Below are 18,566 nucleotides of genomic sequence, written 5' to 3'. Positions count from 1 at the left end.
CTCAGCGCCTGGCTTTCGTCAGTCCAACACAGAAACTTCATTATGAGAACCAGACCCAGAATCTGTTCCTCCTCCACATTAACACACACAAAGCATGTTCTAGAGAAAGCGAGCCTCCCTCTGTCTGCACACTGCGGTCAGTCTGTGGTCCCGAGCTGTCTCTGGTAGACGTTTTAGCATTTTTGTGTGAGTCACGATGAACGGGATCAGAAACGCAGAGTGAAAACAATAATCTGCTGTCTTCAACGTTCCCAAAAACATGCGACTCCAGTAAAAAAAGCAATGCAAGGAGATGTGTTCATGCACGCATTTGTCACGACACAGATGGGGTTTGATCTGAGGGGGCAAAGTTCACGAGGAGCCACGGACTCTGATGTCCCTGATGTGTGCATCCACATACATGTCACATATGGATCATCTCTGTGGTTCTAAACATGATCCTCGTGTTGTTTCTATTCACGAACACAAAGAAGACGTCACATCACCCAGACTCTGTTTCACTTCTTCATTTCCACCTCTCAGGATTTTATAAATATATCCACCTGATTATAAGTTTGACTCTGATACATAGGCATGAATGAGGCACACAGGGCTCGGAAAGCACACGGGGCATCTGTAAGACTGCAGCCTTTCAGAGCAGTAATGCTTAATAAGACGGGTCAGGCTCTACAGCAGCAGCGTCAAATCTATTCTTCTCTGTGGCTCAGACACCTCTAATGAAAATCCTGCCACAGTCCAAAAATACCTCAGACGAGGAACGCTACAGAGAGACATGAGAGACAGAGTGGTGCTCGAGACCAGGACCAAGAATGGACCAGAACCTCTTATCAAAGCTTTCAAATGGAAACAGAAACAACAACATGGTGCTGACTGCAGAGCTGAAAGAGCTCTCACAACATTTGCTCCCTATAGGTTAGATGGATGAGGAGGCGAGGAAACTGACGTTTGAGCAGGAAGAAAGAAAGAACGTCGCCGTTTAGTGGGAATAACCTCAGCTCAGTCTGAACCTTCACTGCTCTGAGCGGGCAAAGGCAGAAAGGTTTGTCACACACTTTCATTAACATCTCGGCTGTTTGAAAGTTCAGTGTCTGCGCTGCAGTCGAACCTGCCACAGACACACCCTCACATGCTGCAGTCCACGCTGCTCCGTCACGTCTCCCTGATTGGTTAATAGCCTTCTTCAGATTAGCAGTTGTATGTAACTCAGTGACAGTGGAGTCATACAGTCTGTGGATGTGTCGTCTCAGCCTGGTGTGTCAGTGTTTCCTGGCTGCTGGGTTATAATTACAGCCTCGGCATTCCAGCGGTCCAACTTGGACGCCGCAGGAAGAAACACACAGACGTGTGTTGCACAATATTATAGTAATTACAGTGTTTCTGTAGTATAGCAAAGTAAATATAATTTCATTCACAAGCTTATTGTGTCACTTATAACAAGAGATCCAGTAAAACCCTGAATCCACTTGTCACTGTGTTTAATGGTTTTCAGTCTCGCTAACATCAGCTGCACACTTCCTTTTCTCCCAGCAGCACACTAATGTGAAACTGGACTCACGGCACTTTCACAGGCAAGCACAGCACATCTCTGTGGGAAACTCACAGCTGACTGACAGCACAGCAGCCATCAACAGGAAACAAAAAACGTCAAACCAAGTCAAAAGTGAAGATAAGAGAGGACGCGCTGACACCGACCCTGGGAACTAAATCAGACTCTTGTCCTGCAGCTGCTTCCAGCACGTCTGCAGGTATAAGCAGCACTTTACATTTAATCAACACGGCTCCTAAACTAATGCATTTTGCTGCTGACACAACGTTGGCTCTTTGCATTTGCACAGACACGATGCAAAGGCGGAGCTAGCCAAGAACCCAGGATGATGTGTACGACTGGTCACAGGTTCTAAAGTAGACATGTGTCAGCCCTGTGACAGACGGGTGACCTTTACAGGCGCACCCCGCCTCATCCTCCACGATAGCTGGGATACGATCCAGCACACCCACAACTTTCAATTCAATTCAGTTTTATTTATATAGCGCCAAATCACAACAAAAGTCACCTCAAGGAGCTTCATATTGTACAGTAGATTGTACAATAATAGATACAGAGAAAAACCCAACAATCATATGACTCCCTATGAGCAGCACTTTGGCAACAGTGGGAAGGAAAAACTCCCTTTTAACAGGAAGAAACCTCCAGCAGAACCAGGCTCAGGAAGGGGCGGGGCCATCTGCTGTGATTGGTTGGGGTGAGAGAAGGAAGACAGGATAAAGACATGCTGTGGAAGAGAGACAGTGAGTAATACATAGTGAGTGAGAAAGGTGACTGGAAAGGAAAAACTCAATGCATCATGGGAATCCCCCGGCAGCCTACATCTATTGCAGCATAACTAAGGGAGGATTCAGGGTCACCTGGTCCAGCCCTAACTATATGCTTTAGCAAAAAGGAAAGTTTGAAGCCTAATCTTGAAAGTAGAGATAGTGTCTGTCTCCTGAATCCAAACTGGAAGCTGGTTCCACAGAAGAGGGCCTGAAAACTGAAGGCTCTGCCTCCCATTCTACTTTTAAATACTCTAGGAACAACAAGTAGGCCTGCAGAGCGAGAGCGAAGTGCTCTAATAGGGTGATATGGTACTACAAGGTCATTAAGATAAGATGGGGCCTGATTATTTAAGACCTTGTATGTGAGGAGCAGGATTTGAATTCTGGATTTAACAGGAAGCCAAAACAGGAGAAATCTGCTCTCTCTTTCTAGTCCCTGTCAGGACTCTTGCTGCAGCATTTTGGATTAGCTGAAGGCTTTTCAGGGAGTTTTTAGGACTTCCTGATAATAATGAATTACAGTCGTCCAGTAGTAATAAATGCAGCTCTGAATGATACAGTTGCACTGAGGGTGTCCAGGTAACAGCATTGTCCACTGATGTAACTAAAACCATGTGAGACTCATCCTCACTCATATCACCGAGGTTTTAACATTTCAGGTAATTCATCACAGTTCAAATGATGGTTTTAGTTGTATGTTACAAAGTCAGGTGGACACAGAACCTGTTTATTCTCTCAGGATTTAACCACCAGCTTTCTCGTTCCTTCAGTAGCCCTTGTTTTGTGCCGTGTACGCTCTCTTTGGCTTGAAGCTCTGCGGGACCATCAGAAAACAGTCCATGAACAGCTGCATCAGCTCAGCTGCAGCCCAGGTAAACTTTACTCTGTTGATGGGATTTTGTTCCCTGACTGCAGGTATTTCTTATTGATGATGACGATGATGGAAGAGGACAGATTGGTTTTTGCCTCTCTGCTGAGAACATGAATGAAACTCTGATTGGCTGTGACACAAGCGGCCGTCCTCCTTCCTCGTTGACCCCTGGGAACAACATAACTGACCCTTGCTCCTCATTGGCTGTGACAGAAGCCTCCCACCTCCATGTCAGCAGCTCCCTTTATGCATTTAACAGTTTGACTGTCTGACACTGAAGCTTTTGCACTGAAAGAAGAATAAATGATGTGGAACAATCATACGTCGGATACAAGGGGCCAAATAGCAAATTATATATAAAACCTTGTATATGTAAACAGGGACATTTGAATGCAGTGCAGCCCACTATCACACTGCAAATACAGAAGCTTTGTAACATTAGAGTTTCTGTCAGAACACATTAACTGAGCTGCATTAGACTCCTGGTGAGTGTTAATATTTAATTACATTTAAATATGAGTTGATTAGTTTCCTGTTTTACTGAAGGTTTGAGTAAAATGTGTGAAAAGGAGAGGAACAGGCAGCATGAAAGGGACCGACTGTCTTAATTTACGTCATAAATATCTTGTTACAATAGATGGATGCTCATATTAAGCATGATGAGCTCAGTGTGTGTCTCATATAAACTTTTTTGTTTCACTTTCTGTTTCGCAGTTTTTCTTCTAGTCTTATATTTGTGAAAGCAGGATTTCGATGAGGGAGAATATCCTAATATGGTCAAAATCAGTGTAGCACAGAAGCTCCACCCACATGCTGCTCAAATCACGTTTATGGGGGACAGCCAATCAGAATGAAGTTGGATCATTTTAAACTGTAAATCATGCTAAGCTGCTCTAGTGCAGAGCAGTGTGATACTTCAGGGCCAGGACGGGCTGAACTGCACAGAGTTCAGTACAGGAAGCCTTTATTTTAGCAGACATCTTAAAGTTGCCACGATTATCCCTGAAACCAGTCCCAGGATTGGCTGAGGAGCACAAACTTAATGTTGGCATTACAGGAGAGGAATCATTAAAAACCCAAGTGTCTCACTTTAATGTATCCAGTTATCTTTAGAACTGAAGCATAAATCTGTCACTCTGAATCGATTTTCACAATAATAAAGATTTATGCTAATTCTGATGAGGTCATCATCTGTGGAGTATTTTAAGTCTCCTTGTTTTCGGCTTTTTAGGCATCAAAGACTTTCAGCTTTATGATGAGGAACAATTCTGTTGCAATAAAAGATGTTATCCATGGTGGGAGGCATGAGTCACAGACTATATGAAAGTGCGACTGACGTAGTGAAGATCACGTCCACGAGCCCAGCTCAAAACCAAACAGCTCATTTTAACCCAGACTGGTCCAAACTAAATGCAACAGAACAATTTAGGTAACAAACAGTACGAGACGTCAGATACAGAAGCAAACACATATAAGAGCACGGAGACGTTAACAAGCCCCTTAGAGGAAAAACAATGCCGGGATCAGGAATCAAATGAGAGTGGGATGGATTCAGAGGCAGAGAGAGGGAGCTTTCACTTTAAATCTTGAACGCCATTCCCAAATCCGTCTATGAGGGGAGACAGTGATGTATGAGGCAGGAACAAATTAGGGCAACCCCCTGCATGACAAGAGAAAAGAAGAAGGCAGGAAAAGAAAGCCAGAGATGGGAAAGAGAGGGAGGATGGTGGGAGCTGAATGTGCTCGCTTCTTAGTGGATGGTGTGATGCTGTACGAGGCTGTGTCACTGACTGCAACTCACTCCCATAATAGGAAGCAAGGCAGAAAAAATGGCAAGGTCAAGGCAGCCACTTCACAGGAAGTACTGGACAGTCACTGATCTCATCCTGACTCACAGATGTACAGAGAGGCTGTATGTACATGCAAGCACAGCACAACAGCACACACACACACACACACACACACACACACGCACACACACACACAAATAAGACGACAAACAGGAAGAGAGCCCACACAAACCAAGCCACAACATGTATTTCTTTGCAGAGAGTCATTGCACACACACACACACACACACACACTGACTCACACGCTGGTCTGGCAGCAGCTGAATCAACTTTACATGTAACTGCTTATTTTTGTTTCTTTTCCACTGAAATCTTCGCTGCTGTTTCCTGTAAGAACTAAATGTGTTGTTTTTTTCCACCTCATTACCTGAAACTTGGTTTAGGAAGCACGATTTAATTTTACAACTTTTACAAAGAAATTAAAAAAGAAAGAAATCTTTTCTTTCTCCTCACACTTTGCCCAGCTTCAGTCAAAGCCATCCTTTGAGGAACATCACAAAATCAAACTTCGAAGCAAATATGTGATTTAGGGCTGGGCGATATGGCCTAAAATTCATATAATTTCAAGCATGTGCGGTAACGATATATATCACGATATATTATTTTCTTCTGTATAACGTATTTTCCACACTATAAGGACTTAAAATCCTTTAATTTTCTCAAAAATCGAGAGTGTGCCTTATGTATGAATTCTGTTTGTGCTTACTGACCTCGAACCGATGTGGGCTGCAGAAATCTGTTAAAAATGTTTTAGTACAACTTTGGTAAGCCGCACTGCTTGATGGATTGTCAGAGCATTACGGCTGCCGTAGTGAGGAGCTTCACGGAGTAATCTGGGTCCTAAACTCCGTCTGCTCCAGGTCCCAAAGTCAAACGAACACAGAGTAAAAAACTGTCTAAATTCTTTCATCTTTAATAAAATCATCAGCGTTGCTGCTTTACCAGGTGTAACAATTAAGTTTAACATCCAGGCATCCGTGAAAACAGAAGTTATTAAATTTAACGGAGTTAGAAGTTAGCAGGAAGTTAGCTCGCTAGCTTCCACCTAAACATGATATAGCATGTTCTGAGAGATTTTTGAAACTAATTAAAACGTACAGCTCTGCTACCCCTTCAACATAAATGAAGACAGAAAACTAAACAGCAGTGGCGTTTGCTGGGTTACTGAAGTTGGACTACCTGGTATATAATGTTGTGCTACGTGATTGCTAGCGACACAGCTATGTTAGCATAACATTAGCACAGTGAAGCTGGAGGATGAACGCCAACTTTTTTCCACTCGATAAAAGTCATTAATGAATCAATGTTGCGGAAGTGGAGGAAGCGCAGTTTTTGGCTTTCCCCATATTTCAAAAGTGCTTCATCTCTTTGCTGTGACTGTCGGCATATTTTGCAGATGATAATGGTTATAGCCGCTGCGATGCTTTCGACCAAACAGGCGCAGCTTGATGACATCATCAACATGCGCTATCGCGATAGAGCGGTATAGTCAAAATCTCTATCGTTGGCCAAATTTATATCGTTTCTATCGTATATCGTTTATATCGCCCACCCCTAGTGTGATTGTAGCTGTCGTTCACTGAGCTGTAGGTTTTATTTTGGGGGAAGTTAAAGTTAAACCAAAGGCACAGGATGCTGTCGGACTCCCTGCTCCGTGTCTCTGCTTTTAGTCTTTACCTCTCACCCCTTTCTCTTTCTAACCTTCCCTCAGACACTTCATTTGTCTGGCTCTTTATTATGTCTCTTGCCTCCATCTCCTCATTAATCATTCAGTCTTCCTCTGCTCCAATTAAATAATTAAAAGCACCCAGAGCCATCACTTTTTATCCAGCAAAGATGCCCTCCACACAGCTCAGTGGTGCCTTTCATCAGCACCACAGCCAAATGCTCCAAATATTTTATTCTTTCAGTAATTAAGGGCAGAACATGTAAAATACTGTTTTTGAAAACAATCAAATGTAAACGCTGCTGTCTTTGGCTGATCACTGACCTCGTGCTCTGATAGGCTGCCACCTTTGTGTCTAACAAACTGGGACAGTAGTTATGTCAGCAGGTAGCTTTGTCTCTGATATTTAATAATCAATGAAATCAGTGATTTAACATTACAAACACAAAACGATCTAATACAATAATAAGAATAATTATATTCAATAATAACTGTTCGTCGCCACAACCACACAGTTTTTTCCAGTTGCCAGGAAATCAGACTTTAACATGGCAGCAGCAGAAGCAGCTCATCAGACACACGGATGTAAGACTACACCAGTGCAGTTCAGTCTGTTTGGGTTGCACCTACCAAAACTAAGACTTATGTCCAATCTGCGTATAGAAATATAATTTTAGCAGAGAAACTAGCGCAGAGGATTGTTATTATCACACACGGGCCTGTAGAGAAGCAGGGTGGGCGGGACTAAAGCTTGACATGACTAAAGCAAAGGCCACTGACCTGTTATAAATATGAGAAGTGAAAAAAGCAATATCACTTGGCCATTAGGGCGCTGACATCATTGCAGTGCAGCATATTTAAACTTTTATTTCCTCAATTTATTTCTAGATTTGTGAGAAAGAAACACTTTTTTGGAGTTTTTGCTGGAGACCGACACAGATCTTTATTCATCTCTGACTGCATACAAAGTAGCCATTAGTGTTTGTTACACTGTCTAACAACACAGCCTCCTGATTTGTCTGCTGACCCTCCGGCCCCGCCCCCTCACCTGCACATCATCACAGGAGGACACACTGAAATGCGCGCTCTTCTTGTTTCTGCAACAGCTCTGTCGGCTTCACTCGCTCTCGCCTCGTCACACTTCAGAGCCCACACATGTCCACCGAAGCACACAAACATGTAGTCGCACACTCCCTCACACATTCCCACTCATACACACTCACACATGCACAACCACCTCAAAGCTGTGTTATTGTTGGGCTTTTGCCTGCTGCCTGGCTGCTCTGTTTCAGACTCGCTGTAACACGACGGACACTGATTTATTTCCAGCAGAGGAAAGAGTCTCTCCGAGCTGTTTCCTACTTTCACAGCGACACACTGTCCACAGTTTTCTCTCTCAGGCTGAAGAGCATCTCTGCAACACAAAGCCAGACGATCAGCTCCTCTCTGAGCTCACACGCCACCCTCATCAGAGCTGAACTATATGTGCCATGAGTCAAACAACACTATCGCACTCAAACACAACTCTTACACTTCTCGCTGCACTAAAATGCTAAATCACAGGCATCATCCTGCATGCACAGAATAAGCCGACTGCACATTTGTGTGGAGCATTTCTCCCAGATTCTGAAACGAGCTTTTCTCAAACAGAGGCAAACATGCGAGCAGAGATCAAGCTCCAGTTTGAATATTGATCGACCTCGACCCAGCAGAACATGACTGAAACCGTATCCAAGCAGCTGCAGCATGTTTGTCTTTAATCTTCTGTTAAATTCAGCGAGGTTAACATGCATAAAATAAACAAAGAGGTTACAGAGTCACTAATGCTCTGTTTGAAATACAGATATATGCAAAGCAGCTCCATATCACTCACGGAGGCCACACACAGCACCGCCTCACAACCCTGCTGCTATCCTGTGCTTATTGACCAACCTGCTGCTGATACCCCGGGGCTCGCTCAATACAGATCGCTCCGACCGCTCTGCCACACACAGCACAGACGAGCAGCGTGCTCATTTATTCTGCTTGATCAGGTAAACAACACCAGGCCGTGCAACCTCTCTTTGTGCGGAAACTACAGGTTGACTTATCCAGCATGGTGTGAAGCTGCAGGTACAACGTGAAAGTGAAAAACATGTTACAGAAAGTGGACAGAAAACCTGACTGAAGCCAGAAAGTAACATTCAGTGAAATCACAGAATTTTCTTAACATGCGCTTGTTTCAAACCTCTGACCCACTGACTGCTTTAGCTTTCAGCAGTTGGTTGATAGCAGATTAAATATTTTTCCCACTACGTGCTCAACTGGCTGAAGTTGCAGCTCATGAGCTCAAGTCTACCAAAGAACAAAAATCGTCCACTTTCTTATGTTCAGAGCACGAGGCCGGCGGGATTTCCAACAGGAGAGCACCAAAGCCAAAGTAGCGACGACAACATTTAACCAACATTTAATCTTTTCCTGTGGCTTAAAGCTGTGGAACTGTGGGTTCGGGTGAGATCAGAACTGTGGGTTCGGGTGAGATCAGAACTGTGGGTTCGGGTGAGATCAGAACTGTGGGGTGAGACCACCAAGTTTTTCCAGAAGAAGAAGAAGAAACATTCAGTGATGCTTTTAGATTGAAAACATCAACAAAAATCCATTAAATGCTCGAGTCCCAGTCGAGTTTCATCACAATGCTGAAATCAGATTAAGGCAGACACACACATCCACCTCAACAGGAGGCCCATATCGGCTCAGTGCATCAGTCTAATCCACACTCAGTCTTTGCAAAGGTCAGTCCTCTCCAAGCTCCATTATGGTTCAAATATCAGCAGGACTCTTAAGCAACCCCCACCCAACAGCAGGGGATTATTACTGGAGTTGTCCCGAGTGTGTGTGTGTGCGTGTGTGTGTGTGTGTGTGCATGTGTGTGTGTGTGTGTGCATGTGTGTGTGCGTGTGTGTGTGTGTGTGTGCGTGTGTGTGTGTGTGCATGTGTGTGTGTGTGTGTGCATGTGTGTGTGCGTGTGTGTGCGTGTGTGTACGTGTGTGTGTGTGTGTGTGTGTGTGTGTGCGAGCACTGACCGTTGCAGACAGCCTGTCCCTTCGCCAGCTCTGGCTCCATCTCGATGATGTATTCCTCCTGTGTAAACCCCCTCGTGCATGGCAACGACCCCTGCTTGCTTGACAACGATTGCTCGGCCTCTCCACCCACAACCACCGCCTAAAGAGGAGGAAAGAGAATAAAAAGAGCTGTTTGCATTTCAGATTGCACCTTTTTACCCCTTCGACCTGGCAAAAGGATGTTTTTCTCCAGAGCATTATCGAGCTGATTCAAACAGCAGAAAATCACAATGACTTGTTTTTCATAAATCTGTGGTCGTTCATGAAAATGACAGACACCACTTCGTTTCAGAAGACTTGTTAAGCATGAATATAAGGAGAGAAACCAGCAAAGGAAACGTAATTAGCACAGACCAATTATCTCATTTCCCACATTTACTTATTGGGTTTGTTTTGCTCGTCTTGCGATGTGGCGGCAGAAGCAGCGCCGTGCGTCAGAGGGAAAATAGACCCAGTGCAGCAGCGGCCGAGCCAAGAGAGCTTTATTAATCACTATGAGGCGCAACAGACAACTGGGTCAATTAATTTTGATGATAATTAGCGTCTAGACTTTTGTCTCTGCTGTTGTTTGAGCGTTGGCCCAATGTGACCCCCCCCTCCACCCCCTGTCCCACATACACACTGACGCACACAGACACACACACTGCCGGTCCTGCACAGAGAAAAGCATCTGTTGTTCTTCTGTGATTAAAGGAATAAAGCCAACAGGGTGCTGTGATTCGCTTCCACTTAACCCAAAAATTTAAACTCTCGCGTCCTCGCTGCGTCCTCGCTGGGGGGGGGCAGGCTGCCTTTTATCTGTTCCCTTATTAGCATAAGTAAGGAGGAAGTGCACATGTGTTTCTGATGCTGTTTCTGCAGCGTGCAGCGTGGGATTCAGTGGTCACATTAACAGATCAGGCAAAATGTGCAGCGGAGAGAAACTGGAAACAGGCCATTCCAGGACAGAGGGGCTGATCTCCTTTTTCCTTATAATTCCCGGTGATCCACTTCCTGCTGGGTGATCGCTCCTATGTCTGGAAGTTCTCTTTGTTTCTTTGCTGTTGTGCGGGTGGTTGATGTCATGCATGGTTCACCTGAAAGGACTATAAATGGGTCTTTCTGTGCAATTCAAACAAACTTGCTTCCACAGGAGGCAGGTTGACTGTGTACGAATGCTTTGAACTGTCCAAGCTCGCGTCTAAGTATCCACACCACTGGGGTGGTGTCGATATGCCGGGAGTTGATTTTTTACTTGGCACAAAAGGTAAAAGTCAATACAGTTTGTCTGAGGCTCCTTCTTCTTCCCGAGAGTTCCCCAGAGATGAGTCTTTTGTTTTATATACAGTTGATGGAGCCTTTGTGGACACATCGTGAAGCACACAGATCATTTTGTCATTGTGCGTCTCTTCAAACGCTGTAAAACTAACCAGGATCCAGTGCTGGGTGACCACGGTCCACATAAATGTGTCTACACCACGGGAGAGGCAGTCAGCCTGTAAGTGCAACGTGTTCAGACGTCCCCACAGGACATTTTAAGTGAATGCAATCAGGGAGGAATCTGATGCAAAAATACTACGTTTCCCTTTTTGGGATTGTTTTGGTCGTAAACCAAACACAAGCAGGAGCCCAAACATAGCACGAGATGAAGCCTCTGCTTGGATTACCAGAAGGAAAGGGGGGGGGGGGGGGGGGGGTGACATACTGTATGCTGCTAAGTGATTTGGATGCACAGCTGCACAGTTTTAGTTCTAAAATATGATTTTAAATTGGTGTTGCTGTTAATGTAAGAAAGAAACTCTGATGCAAAGACCAGCATTCGTTTCTTTCTTGATTCGCTTCCCTTCAAAGACGCAGTTGGTTGAAAGTGCAGCAACACTGAAGCTACAAAGAAGGCCCAATCAGACCCTGCTGATCCTGGTCAGTCCTCTTTCAGTCTGCTGAATCCATCTGGTCACAGATGTAATCCTCCAAGATGCAGGACCAACAGATTTAAGAACTGATTTGTCCCTCCTGCTTTTGGCCTTTTCAGAAACCTGATGTAATCCCAAATTTTTAGTGTGTCGATTGTTGATGATTATTTTATTTACTGTCTGCAGTGAAACAAAATTGCCTCTTGTGGGTAAAAAAATCAACTTGACCTTGAATCAACCAACCAGTCTAACAGCAGAAAAGTAATCAGCAACAATTCATCAAAAGAATCTAAAACTTTTCCAGTTTTGTAACCGTTTTCATTTTAAATGAAACATTGTGAAAACAGCTTCGTGTCATTGTTGGAATCTTAAACTGACGGCTATTGAAGCAATCAATGCATACACAGGGGAGGCTCTCAGATTAATGGTGAAAGCACGCTCAGTAAGGATCCTCCTTTAATATCTGACAGATCTGTTGTGTCACGTTGCTTTCACAGACTTTACTGATTAAGCCCTTCATGTCACAACTCATTGTTTGGGATGCAGCGTACAGTAATTACAGCCACAGCAGGTATGTGACAAGGCATACGAACAGTCAGCGCGAGGAGAGGAAGCTTCTGAAATATGTTCTAATGCTGGTGGATGATGCTGGTGGATGATGCTCATTCTGCAAACAGTCATGAAGCAGCTCAGCAAACAGACACGCTGTAAACCTCTGAAACACACCTGACCTCTTTATCAGAGTCAAGGATGTGATCACTTAATGCAACTCATCGCCTCTGCTGATGATGGCAGGTCATCTCACCTTACATGATATTATCATTGACAGAAATATTATGATCAAAAGGAGAGAAAAGGAATCAGGTCGTGCTGCGAGCTGAACGGTCTTTTCTAATTGGAGCTGACACTGAAGATCATTTAAGAACAGAGTCCATCAATGAGACGAGTGTTCAAGCAATTAACAACCTGACTGATAATCTGGGCCGATACTCAGCATTTTCACAGCTATCTGTATTAGCTTTGTTGCTAAACTTCTCTGTCCACAGTGCACTCTGATAAATCTCCACTGAAGGCTGTTTGTGCCACAGAAACATATTTTCAGACGAGACCATCGGTCTTATATAACAGACGGCTGTAGCCCATCTCTGCATTTTGAAGCCTGAATGTTTTGGCTGCTGCCATGTTGGCAGTGTTGGGAAGGTTACTTTTAAAATGTATTCCATTACAGATTACAGATTACATGCCCCAAAATGTATTCTGTAACGTATTCCGTTACATTACTCAATGAGAGTAACGTATTCTGAATACTTTGGATTACTTAATATATTATCATGCTGTTTACAACTACATGAATGTACTATTGCTGTGATTTATTACTGTTACTGAAGGTCCGCGGCTCCGAACCGTAGTAAAGGGACCTCTGGCTAATACGGTGGGTTCGTGTCGGGCTCGTAGCTGAAAACTAGCTTTACTTTGTTGTCTGGGTCAACTTTGCTAGCAGAGACAGAGAGAGGCGTTGAAAGGCTGCTCCAACAGAACTTATTGTTTCAGAGGAAAACACGAACACAGTGTACAGTCGAGTCTTAATAGCTTACTTACAGCTGGGCTCGTCAGGCTCTCTTCTTGGCTGCAGTGGTTATTATTATATTTACATGCTTCCAGCTCCCGTTTCTGCTCGATGACAGCTCGTACCATTCCTTTTTCTCCCTCCCTCGCTCACAGACACATAACGTGTATGGCAGTCCATTCTCCCTGCAGCACGGACTACACTGCCCATGATGCTACATTCTTTAGAGCTATACCTGTAGCATTCTGCCTGTTAGCTTAGCACAACAAAAACAAAAAGGCCTCTCTCACCCAGGAAACACGCAGAGAGAGAGAGCGTCACCCTGTAACCATGGCAACCGTAACGCTGCCGTCTGGAACAACAGAACGTAGCTGTCAAACAAAACCCAAACAGTCCTGACCCGCCACAATATGAAACAGGGAAGTACCGCCGTGTAATCCATTTATTTCAACAAAGTAACTGTATTCTAAATACCACCTTTTTAAACGGTAACTGTAACGGAATACAGTTACTCATATTTTGTATTTTAAATACGTAACGGCGGTACATGTATTCCGTTACTCCTCAACACTGCATGTTGGTTTTCCGACGCCAGCAGTGACCATATTTAGCTGACCGGGTGCAGAGCTAATGTATCGGGCTATGCTAGCTTCATTAGCGAGCTGCATACACCATAAACTGCACGGGTCCGATGCTAACCAGCGCTGAGCAACAGACTAACACAATAATCAGAGTGCAGCACAAACCTCTGTGCCACACGCTGAGCAACATTATTTTACAAATAATCATTAAAAAACTGCCAGCGAGCGCTAACAATGATGACGACCAGACTGAAGGAAACCGACCAGTCAGCACACTGTTCAGTCAAAGAAGCCACGCCCACAACTCTAAGTCTTTCCACGTATAAGAGAAATATTCCAACTACTGTATATTTATCATATTATTATTTATTATACGAAAGAAAATTCATTTTTAAAACCGAAAGTTCTTTTGTGCCAGCTGTGCATCATTTTAGCAGCGTTAAACTGTTTAACACGGAAGTGTGCAGGGACTCTGCTGCTCCTAGTGGCCACTTAAGGAACTCCAGACTCGGCACCTTCAAATCTGACAAATACATCAAAACTGTAAAGCTCTGGATGTTCCACATATCTGCTGGTGGTGAAATAAAGAAATAGAGTCCAACACCGACAGACGTGGCTTACTTTCATTAACCGTTCAGCTCGTGGCTGGAGTTTATTATCAGCCTTCTTGTTTTTGATAAGAGGCTCAGATTCATTGTCAGCTGACTGACTGAACAGCGTGCTGTGGAAACCCAGCTACTCCAACCAAATGCTGCACCCACTGTTTCTGGGAAAGAGGACTAATCATCCACTGCTGAAAAGCCGCATCTTCTTAACACCTGACATTACTCACTCACTATTTCAGCAGCTAAAATACATCAAAGGTAACAAAGTGTTCTGCAGGTTACCTCTGTGGGCATCTTGTTTCCCCAGTAAAGAGGAGGCCTGCCTCAAATGCAGCTCTTTTATGGGCCATTTCCATACAATAAACAGATGCTGCATATTTGACTTTTTTCCTCTACACATCTTTAAGCCTAACGTGGGGATGCACTTTCCACCCAAAAGCATCACTCGTCCTCAGTGAGTCAGCTTCATGTAAACACAGCTGGTGCAAAAGATGCACCTCTGATTAAAGAGGAGTTGATGCGGTGCGTCGTTATCCTCGATGAATGCAGAAAGTCCAACACGTCCCCTCGTTTGTTGATTATGAACCTATTTAAATTTGAAGCTAGCCATCACTTCAAAGTTCTCCGTGAGTCAAGCGTTTAAAGCTTTGCCCGCAGCAAAATTAATCTGTGTCATTTTAATCACAAAGCACAGGATTCACAAATGACAATAATTTAGCAGAGCCCCCCTCAGGAGGAAAGGTCAGCACACAGAGGGGCATTATCACAAGGATGGAGAGCATTTGTGACACCACAGATAAAATCAAACCCTAATCAACTTGCAAACATCTCTTCCTCCTGGTGTAACTAAAGGCTGTGGGGAACAGGGGGCTCATTATCTCCACTAACTGAGATGATGTTCTGCCTAATGCTGTTAACTGTTTTATCTACAAATAACTGCATTATCTACGAGCCCGTTAACCCTCTACAGTCACATATCACTGAATCATTAACCCCATCAGCAGCAGCACCTTCAGCTACATGATCAAAGCCTTGATAACAGCGACAAATTGTACCTACTAGGTAACAAAGGCGACCAATCAAAGGCTTGTAGAGGATTGGAGGTAAGCCCCGGAGAGCGCTGACCTTGCTTTTTTGAGAGGGAGGCATTGGTGATGGGCTTATTTTAGGACCCAACCTTTGACCCTTTGGCACAGCACTGTCTTCTTCATTGATTTTTTCCCACACAGAAAAGATTGCCTTGTCTTTTCTTTGCCTCCATTAAATCTTGCTGAAGGTGCATTTGTGTGCTTCTTTCAGCCCACATGGAGCCTCGCCTGTGGCAGAGCTTTGCTGCTTTAATGCAAATCATCCATAACATCTTCAAAGCCACAGTTAAAAACATCTTCCACGCTTATACTTTTATTTTTCTGAGTGTATTAAATAAAAACACAGATTTTTCAGTGTTGCTGCTGAAATGGATGGAGAATGTCAGCAGCAATGAAACACTAACCCTAACACAACACCGGTGCTTTCAAAAGTTCAGCTTGATGCTGAATCACAGGACTGTGGATGTTACACGGACTCCTGCTGCACACCAGCTCCCACAGGCCGAGTGACAGCACAGAAACAGCATTAAAGGTTAGCATGACTGCGCCTCGGGAGCGCAGGGCGAGAGCAGGCGTGGATGCAGCCGGCACCGTGACCCGAGCCGCGGCTCAGACACGACTCTGGCTCTGGGTTATGTCTGGGCGTGAGAGGACAAATCAAACTGCCATCTTTTTTAATGGAGATCGACGCTATGTGACACAGATCCGGTCAGACTGGATTACAGCTGAATAAAAGTAACGCGCGGTATTCGGGCAGAAGGCAAACACACAATGAGCAGCCGAACAGGGCGACGGACAGCCGCCTGTCACCGAGGATGCAGGCACGGATGATAAAGAGGCTCCTGACTCGGGAGTCTTCACACCAGCAGCATCCGAGCTGAAACCCGCAGCTTTACACACGGTTACGCAGCTCCTGCCCGGGACCAGCAGCGTTTTCCTCCCAGCAGGCTGAGCGGATCTAAGCGGCTCTTTGGTGAGAATAGCACCGATCACACGAGTACAAACGACGGGAAGTGTTTTCTAGTTCAACTGTATTGTCCTCCCATCTGCGCAGAGCGCTCCTCTCCGTCTCCTCTAACCAGCATCGCTCTGCTGCGGCGAAAATCCACCGCAGCTCTTCGCGGTTAGAAACAGAGATATTTACCTGCACCGCCATCAGCATCCAAACACGAAGCATTCTGTTCTCGTAAATTTCCTCCTTCCAAAACAGGTAGATGTTTTTTCAGTTCCCGGTAAAGCCCGGCGTCATGAGGAGCCTTCCTCCTTCCACCAGCCCTTCTCTGTGTCTGTCTGCTGTACCCGGCTCAGTGGCACTACAGCCTGCCTGGGACTGGCTCTGGGCCGGCCCCTCTGCGCCTCGGTGTCGCCCTCTAACGGACACAAGGTGCACTCGGGTTAAGGATGTTCAGTGGCTGGTGTCAGAACAAATATGCAGCCAGAGGAACGATTCCGTTTCTTTGTAACTCATAGCTTGGAGAACAGAATCTAAAAGCAAAGCCACCTCTGATAGTTTGTGCTACACTAGAAGAGCGCAGCTTTGATGGTCTGTAAAGGTGAGCATCCTGTTTTTAAATATTTGTAGTACTTGTGTCATTAAAAACCTTTTATAGTGTAGCCTGGGAAATGGTTAGCCACACAGGACACAGTTACCGGGTTCTTAATGTGCAGTTTTATTGTCAATGACGACTGAATAAACAAAAAATGTCCTTTTGTGGAGGTATGTAATAATGACAGGAGAGGTCTCAGTGTCTCCAACTTTATTAACTGACTCTCAGAACATCACATATAGTTAGCGCCAAAATCTCCACCCCTCACTTCCCTTCAACTTGGGTGTGAGTGGAGCCACCTGGTGGTCCGCCACACATACCCCCCCCCCGAACACACAGTTAGGTCTCTATTCAGTCCAGGACCCTGGGCCTAAGCAAACGGCCCGAACGACTGAACCTGGGAGGGAGAGAACAGGCAGAGGAAGGTCCATCCTGTGAACGAGGCTGGTGAAGGCGAGCAGGAAAGGCAGAAGAAGGCTCAAACGCCGGTGGTCCGGGGGTAGTCCTGGGGGAAAACCAGAGTCTGTCAACCCCATCAAAGGAGGGCGGCCACGGCGAGGGGCCTGGGCCGGCACTACATTACTGTCCGGAAGAACATGTGCAGGTATGTGTGGCGAGTCCTGAACAATCGCCTGGACGCCGAAACTCCTGGTAGCCAGGAGAATGCGATCCGCCCAGTGTTGCCAACTCCTCAGTAAGGAAAATCGCTATTGGTTGTCCTAAAAGTCGCTAGAAGTCGCTAAATGACGTCATCACCTAATTTGCATAATTGGTCATGCTAATGTAATTGTAACCTACGCTGCTGGAGAGAGAAATAACATCGTGGAAGAGACATAAAGTGAGTAAAAACGTTCTAAATGCATTTAGAATTTATTTAGAACTACAAATTAAATTTATTTTAGCAATTATTGTTTTTTTTAATGTCACAATTCCAACCCTGCTCCTTTATCCAGGCTTGGACCGGCAAAAGTGACCCGAAATAGGCACTCTGGTGGAGTTACTTTGTGTGTGTTTATAAGTAGTTTTAAACCTGATCCACAAAACAGCATAAGAGTAAAAGAAGAACTGACTGCGTTACAGCACCCGCTGCTTGTTGAGAGTAAAAGCGATATGCGCTTTCACATCTTTTTTAGCGACTTTTTCTAGAAAAAAAGTCGCTAGGGGGTCTGAAAACTCGCTAAATATAGCGACAAAGTCGCTAAGTTGGCAACACTGGATCCGCCTCTTCCGCAAGGGAGCGGTAATCTTTCGTGGCCAATAGCGGGGAGTTGGCAAGGCCAGCGCGCACTGGAGCCGGCAGCTGTCGGAGAAAGAGGTGGGTGAAGAGAAATCCTCCATCATCCGCGCCCAGCAAGGACAGCATGCTCTCCATGAGCTCGAGAGCGGTGCCGTCGCCCAGGCCCGCGAGGGAAAGGAGTTTCTCAGCCCGCTCAGCATCAGAGAGGGAGTAACGCCGCAGCAGCAGCGCCTTCAGGGCGGTGT

The 18,566-nt window shown here is 45.1% G+C and overlaps 1 protein-coding gene across 2 annotated transcripts in view; it reads right to left on the bottom strand.

Annotated features, from left to right (window-relative positions):
• LOC146502341 (cadherin-2-like) overlaps window positions 1-16,838 on the bottom strand; it is a 109,783-nt gene extending 92,945 nt beyond the window's left edge. The window contains exons 1-2 of one of the 2 annotated variants that reach the window (XM_085131829.1): window positions 16,682-16,838; window positions 9,766-9,904 (exon numbers count right to left, since the gene is read on the bottom strand). In XM_085131829.1, the coding sequence (XP_084987955.1) occupies window positions 9,766-9,904; window positions 16,682-16,714 (172 nt within the window). In that variant the 5' untranslated portion in view covers window positions 16,715-16,838. Of the gene's footprint in view, window positions 1-9,765; window positions 9,905-13,295; window positions 13,513-16,681 lie in introns of those variants that run through there. The other variant, XM_085131828.1, reaches the window with a different exon arrangement.
• Between the last annotated feature and the right edge of the window lie 1,728 nt (window positions 16,839-18,566).

This window comes from Neolamprologus multifasciatus, chromosome 15, assembly GCF_963576455.1.
Source record: "Neolamprologus multifasciatus chromosome 15, fNeoMul1.2, whole genome shotgun sequence".
NCBI classification, from domain to species: domain Eukaryota; kingdom Metazoa; phylum Chordata; class Actinopteri; order Cichliformes; family Cichlidae; genus Neolamprologus; species Neolamprologus multifasciatus.
This window is presented reverse-complemented; position numbering and strand designations above follow the sequence as displayed.